The sequence below is a fragment of the Sander vitreus genome, chromosome 23 (genome assembly GCF_031162955.1).
Source record: "Sander vitreus isolate 19-12246 chromosome 23, sanVit1, whole genome shotgun sequence".
Classification (NCBI taxonomy): domain Eukaryota; kingdom Metazoa; phylum Chordata; class Actinopteri; order Perciformes; family Percidae; genus Sander; species Sander vitreus.
In genome coordinates, this window is record NC_135877.1 from 23708517 (window position 1) to 23716016 (window position 7500).

At 45.7% G+C, this 7500-nt stretch overlaps 1 protein-coding gene across 1 annotated transcript in view; it reads right to left on the bottom strand.

Moving 5' to 3' along the window:
- Positions 1-1484: 1484 nt before the first annotated feature.
- The window catches only part of dnph1 (2'-deoxynucleoside 5'-phosphate N-hydrolase 1), an 8586-nt gene continuing 2570 nt past the window's right edge, over positions 1485-7500 (bottom strand). Inside the window, exons 3-4 of the mRNA XM_078242729.1 lie at positions 6486-6596; positions 1485-1633 (exon numbers count right to left, since the gene is read on the bottom strand). Of these exons, the coding sequence (XP_078098855.1) occupies positions 1506-1633; positions 6486-6596 (239 nt within the window). The 3' untranslated portion in view covers positions 1485-1505. The remainder of the gene's footprint in view (positions 1634-6485; positions 6597-7500) is intronic.

The following is a 7500-nucleotide window of genomic DNA, read 5'->3' on the forward strand; positions in this document are numbered from 1 at the left end:
AGAGTCCAGGTGGAAAATATATACTGAAGTGTGTCTCTAAAAGGTGTTTCTGTCATTGGAGCAGCGCTGCCCCCTGCTGGCCGCCGGAGGAACTGGTTTATCAGACAGAAACATATTCTTTGTGTTTTGAAGGTAAAACTGTTTATAATACAGCTTATTAAAAACTGAATAATTGTGACATTTAATACTTTAATTACTGAACACTTAATATTTAAATTTAAACAGGAATTGTAGCATGAAATGTTTTATTTTGAAAATCTTTTAAAAGGATTCTACTTCGTGGTTTTCTTTGACTTTTTAACGTATTAACGAAATAAAAGTCTTTCTTTTTTACCTTCTGATGCTTACATACCTTTCAACGGCTTTTTACTTTTTGAGTAAAAGTTTGACTTTTTTCTTTGTTTTCTGACCGAATGTTTCTGACGTTATTTAATCAATAGTTAGTTATAAATAAAAAGTTATAAACGGGTAGAATCTTCTGTTAGTTTCACCAAACTACGCCAGACTCCATGTAAATAATCAGGACTTTTATCATTGTAAAACACACTTCATTCATAGTGGACAGAAACTAAATAAAACTACCAAAAGCCGTCTTGGTTCATCTTTCCACTGTTCCAACAATCACCACTCTGGTTTGGTTGAAATAAACCCTTAATTCACCCATTTACATGTGGAGATATGCTGGCTCTATACACGCTAAAAGTCCTGATTATTTACATGGAGTCTGGTGGAGATATGCTGGCTCTATACACGCTAAAAGTCCTGATTATTTACATGGAGTCTGGTGGAGATATGCTGGCTCTATACACGCTAAAAGTCCTGATTATTTACATGGAGTCTGGTGGAGATATGCTGGCTCTATACACGCTAAAAGTCCTGATTATTTACATGGAGTCTGGTGGAAATATGCTGGCTCTCTACACGCTAAAAATCCAGATTATTTACATGGAGTCTGGTGGAGATATGCTGGCTCTATACACGCTAAAAGTCCTGATTATTTACATGGAGTCTGGTGGAGATATGCTGGCTCTATACACGCTAAAAGTCCTGATTATTTACATGGAGTCTGGTGGAGATATGCTGGCTCTATACACGCTAAAAGTCCTGATTATTTACATGGAGTCTGGTGGAAATATGCTGGCTCTATACACGTTAAAAGTCCTGATTATTTACATGGAGTCTGGTGGGTTTGGTGATGGGGAGTTCAGGTTACATTACAGCTTGGTTTAGGAATGTGGGTTTTCTTTCAACGAAATTTTCAAAATAAAATAACGCGGATGGTTCCCTACAACGCTCTTTTAGAAGTAGAATATATGATCACTTGTGTGTGTGTGTGTGTGTGTGTGTGTGTGTGTGTGTCTGTGTGTGTGTGTGTGTGTGTCTGTGTGTGTGTGTGTGTGTGTGTGTGTGTGTGTGTGTGTGTGTGTCTCTGTGTGTGTGTGTGTGTGTGTGTGTGTGTGTGTGATTGATTCTCCACTCTTCAGTTTTCTGAAACATTTCCTTCTTTATTTGCTGAAGTTCTTCTTCAGGTTGTTGAAGAACTCTTCCAGAACCTTCTCCACTTCTTCTTCTGTGTAATCTTTCACGGTGAACATCTCGCCGTCCTCGGCGCCACGGATCATCGCCGACAGACCTGAGACGGGAAGAGACGCAGTTCAGACAGCAGAACCATAGCCCGTATACAGCATGGACCCGGCTGGTATTAACGCTGCAGCCATCACTCCCAGGAACGGGACATTCTTCCTCACAACAGGCTCAATGAAGCACACACGCTTAATGTCAGAGAGCTGCATAATAATGGGACTTTGGTCAGATGTTCTGACAGTTTCCAGTGGTTCTGAGGACCAACATGAGAGAGAGATGTGGTGAAGATTGCTGGTTGTTTAGGTACATTAAACCACGGTCAGCGTTTCCCGTTCCTGGGAGTGATGGCTGCTGTCAGAAGCCTTCGCAGCGTAAATACCAGCCGTGTAATAAACAAAGCCTGATCACGTAAAAACACAGGAGGAGGAGGAGGATTGAGACCATTTTGGGGAGATTTGGACATTAATGGGGGGCTGTGTGACGTCACTGGCCAGAAGCAGTGAAGCAGCTTCACTCAGGTAGCTTGAAGACGTAGATGTGACGTGAGCAACCTGTCTGAAAGTTGGAAGTCTTCTGGTAGCTGTGCCAAGAGAAATCTCAATCATTCCCAATCTAGCAGAGACGGAGAGCGTAGGTATATGTAAGGAGATAACATAGACACAGGCTCATTATTGATCACTAAAATGATAGTTAACATTAGTCATTACACTTAAACAGCTGATGGAAGTCCAAACTGCCTGAGAGCTTCTCCTGTACTATACGGTAACTCCTCTACTATGAGACAGGAAGTCTCGTGGTTATGACCCAATCGTTAGCCTATTGTTATAAAAACGTCTGCTACGGAGCCATAACGTGAGCTACAAGGTAATGGAGCCTTTTATACATTGTCGTGTTTCTTTAGAAATAAACAACGGACAAATAGAGTCTTTAAACGCTTCAGATGTAAAGGTATTCCCTGTCAAAGTGACGTCAGAATGAATGGCAGTCAATGGGATGCTAACGGGAGCTGATGGCTTGGTAGCATCAACATGGCTCCATAGGAGCTACGTGTTGTGAGGAGAAGCTGACCCCCCTTGCGTAAAATGACCCTAGGGGTTAATAACGTGTACGAGTCGACCGTTCTCTGGGATCTGTTGTCATGGTAATCTAATGTGTCTCTAGCTTTAAACTAGCTACCGCTAACACGGTGGTTAGCTGCTAACGCTAGCTTTCGGGGCAGAGGGTAAATCTCTATTTCTACCACTAACAAGACTCCAAATATCACCACCCTTCACCGGTAGCATCATGAGGCTCCTCGCCATCTTGGATAACAGTCATCCATCCATCCATCCATCCATCTTCATCCGCTTATCCGGGGTCGGGTCGCGGGGGTAGCAGCTCCAGCAGGGGACCCCAAACTTCCCTTTCCCGGGCCACATTAACCAGCTCCAACTGGGGGATCCCGAGGCGTTCCCAGGCCAGGTTGGAGATATAATCCCTCCACCTAGTCCTGGGTCTTCCCTGAGGCCTCCTCCCAGCTGGACGTCCCTCCACCTAGTCCTGGGTCTTCCCTGAGACCTCCTCTCAGCTGGACATTCCTCCACCTAGTCCTGGGTCTCCCCCGAGGCCTCCTCCCAGCTGGACGTGCCTGGAACACCTCCCTAGGGAGGCGCCCAGGGGGCATCCTTACCAGATTCCCGAACCACCTCAACTGGCTCCTTTCGACGCAAAGGAGCAGCGGCTCTACTCCGAGCTCCTCACGGATAACTGAGCTTCTCACCCTATCTCTAAGGGAGACGCCAGCCCCCCTCCTGAGGAAACCCATTTCGGCCGCTTGTACCCTGGATCTTGTTCTTTCGGTCATGACTCAGCCTTCATGACCATAGGTGAGGGTAGGAACAAAAACTGACCGGTAGATTGAGAGCTTTGCCTTCTGGCTCAGCTTTCTTTTCGTCACAACGGTGTGATAAATTGAATGTAATACCGCACCTGCTGTGCCGATTCTCTGACCAATCTCCCGCTCCATTGTCCCCTCACTCGCGAACAAGACCCCAAGGTACTTGAACTCCTTCACTTGGGGTAAGGACTCATTCCCTACCTGGAGAAGGCACTCCATCGGTTTCCCGCTGAGAACCATGGCCTCCGATTTAGAGGTGCTGATCCTCATCCCAGCCGCTTCACACTCGGCTGCGAACCGATCCAGTGAGTGCTGAAGGTCACAGGCCGATGATGCCATCAGGACCACATCATCTGCAAAAAGCAGCGACGAGATCCCCAGCCCACCGAACTGCAACCCCTCTCCACCCCGACTACGCCTCGATATCCTGTCCATAAATATATATATAAATATATAATAACAGGATTGGTGACAAAGTGCAGCCCTGGCGGAGGCCAACTCTCACCTGAAACGAGTCCGACTTACTGCCGAGAACCCGGACACAGCTCTCGCTTTGGTCGTACAGAGATTGGATGGCCCTGAGAAGGGACCCCCTCACCCCGTAATCCCGCAGCACCTCCCACAGTATCTCCCGGGGCACCCGGTCATACGCCTTCTCCAGATCCACAAAACACATGTAGACTGGTTGGGCATACTCCCAGGCTCCTTCCAGGATCCTTGCGAGAGTAAAGAGCTGGTCCGTTGTTCCACGACCAGGACGGAATCCGCATTGTTCCTCTTCAACCTGAGATTCGACTATCGACCGAACCCTCCTTTCCAGCACCTTGGAGTAGACTTTAGCGGGGAGGCTGAGAAGTGTGATACCCCTGTAAGTGGCACACACCCTCTGGTCCCCCTTTTTAAAAAGGGGAACCACCACCCCGGTCTACCACTCCTTAGGCACCGTCCCAGACTTCCACACAATGTTGAAGAGGCGTGTGAACCAAGACAACCCCTCCACACCCAGAGCTTTAAGCATTTCTGGACGGATGTCATCAATTCCTGGGGCTTTGCCACTGTGGAGTTGTTTAACTACCTCAGCAACCTCCACCAGGGAAATTGATGCCAATCCCCCCTCATCCTCCAGCTCTGCCTCTACCATAGAGGACGTATTAGTCGGATTTAGGAGTTCCTCAAAGTGCTCCTTCCACCGCCTCTATTACCTCCTCAGTTGAGGTCAACAGCGTCCCCATCCTTACTGTACACAGCTTGATGGTTCCCCGCTTCCCCTCCTGAGGTGGCGAATGGTTTTCCAGAAGTACCTTGGTGCTGACCGAAAGTCCTTCTCCATGTCTTCTCCGAACTTCTCCCACACACGTTCGTTATAGACAATCCATGACTAGCACAGAAGTCCAACAACAAACAACCACTCTGGTTTAGATCAGGGAGGCCGTTCCTCCCAATCACGCCTCTCCATGTGTCTCCATCATTGCCCACGTGCGCGTTGACGTCCCCCCAGCAGAACTATGGAGTCTCCCGACTGGAGCCCCATGCAGGACTCCACTCAAGGTCTCCAAGAAGGCCGAATACTCTGAACTCTTGTTTGGTGCATATGTACAAACAACAGTCAGAGTTTTCCCCCCCACAACCCGCAGGCGTAGGGAGGCGACCCTCTCGTCCACCGGGTTAAACTCCAACGTAGCGGCGCTCAGCCGGGGCTTGTGAGTATCCCCACACCCGCCCGGCGCCTCACACCCTGGGCAACTCCGGAGAAGAAAAGAGTCCAACCCCTATCCAGGAGTATGGTTCCAGAACCAAGACTGTGCGTAGAGGTAAGCCCCACCAGATCTAACCGGTAGCGCTCCACCTCCCGCACAAGTTCCGGCTCCTTCCCCACAGAGAGGTGACATTCCACGTCCCCAGAGCCAGCCTCTGCTGCCCGGGTCTGGTCCGTCGAGGCCCCTGACCTTCACTGCCACCCATGTGGCAGCGCACCCGACCCCAGCGGTTCCTCCCACAGGTGGTGGGCCCATGGGATGGAGAGATGTCCGCCACGTAGCTTTTTCGGGCTGTGCCTGGCCGGGCTCCGTGGCAAACCCGGCCACCAGACGCTCGCTGACGAGCCCTCCATCTGGGCCTGGCTCCAGACGGGGGCCCCGGGCTTCCTCCGGGCAGGGTCACTTCATCCCTTCCTCGATGTTTCATAGGATTTTTGAACCATTCTTTGTCTGGCCCCTCACCTGAGACCACTTTGCCTTGGGAGACCCTACCAAGAGCACCAAGCTCCAGACAACACAGCCCTCAGGTTCATAGGGACACACAAACCTCTCCACCACGATAAGGTGATGGTTCCAGGAGAAGGGATAACAGTCATGACCAGTCAAACGAAAGTAACATGGCTCAAACACAGCACTCGTGGTTCGACTGGTCATGACTGTTATCCAAGATGGCGGCCGCATGTAAACATGAACGCTACTGTCTTTCTAAACTATCTTTTTAATCATCCAGGCTAGCACCCAGGCTAGTACCCAGGCTATCACCAGGCTAGCACCCAGGCTAGCACCCAGGCTATCACCAGGCTAGCACCCAGGCTACCACCAGGCTATCACCCAGGCTACCACCAGGCTATCACCCAGGCTTGCACCCAGGCTAGCACCAGGCTATCATCCAGGCAACCACCAGGCTACCACCAGGCTACCACCAGGCTAGCACCCAGGCTAGCACCAGGCTAGCACCAGGCTATCATCCAGGCAACCACCAGGCTAGCACCAGGCTACCACCAGGCTACCACCAGGCTATCACCAGGCTACCACCCAGGCTACCACCAGGCTACCACCAGGCTAGCACCAGGCTACCATCCAGGCAACCACCAGGCTACCACCAGGCTATCACCAGGCTACCACCAGGCTACCACCCAGGCTAGCACCCAGGCTACCACCAGGCTACCACCAGGCTACCACCAGGCTAGCACCCAGGCTATCACCCAGGCTATCAGAGACAGGAAGTGTGTGAGGAGAGGAAACGAGGAGAAAGGAAGTGTGCTCACGTCGCCCTGACCACGGTCTGAACAGACACAGGATGTTCTTCTTCATGTCGACAGCTCGGCCGAGCTCGTAGCCCACGCCCAGAGACGGCTGCGTTACCTCGGCAACGATCACTGCAGAGGTAACACACACACACACACACACACACACACACAGACACACATGTGCACACGCACACACACACACACACACACAGACACACACAGAGACACAGACACACACACAGACACACACACAGACACACACACAGACACACACGTGCACACGCACACACACACACAGACACACACACACACACAGACACACACACACACACAATAATAACAATAATATAATAAAATAATAATATAATAATAATAATAATAATATTATAATATAATAATAATAATATAATAATAATAATAATAAAATAATAATATAATAATATTATACTAATATTATTATAATAATAATATAATAATAATAATATAATAATAATAATAATAATAATAATATAATATATAATAATAATATAATAATAATAATATAATATAATAATAATATATAATAATATAATAATATAATAATAATAATATAATAATAATAATATAATAATATAATATAATAATAATATAATAATAATAATAATATAATATAATAATAATAATATATAATATAATAATAATAACATAATAATAATAATAATTATAATATAATAATAATAATAATAATATAATAATAATAATATATATAATATAATATAATAATAATAACATAATAATATAATAATAATAATATAATAATAATATATATATAATAATAATAATAATAATAATAATATAATAATAATATAATAATAATATAGTAATATAATAATAATAATATAATATAATAATAATAATATAATAATAATATAATAATAATATAATAATAATAATAATATAATAATAATATAATAATAATAATAATAATATAATAATAATAATATTAATAATAATAATAATAATATATAATAATAATAATATTATAATAATAATA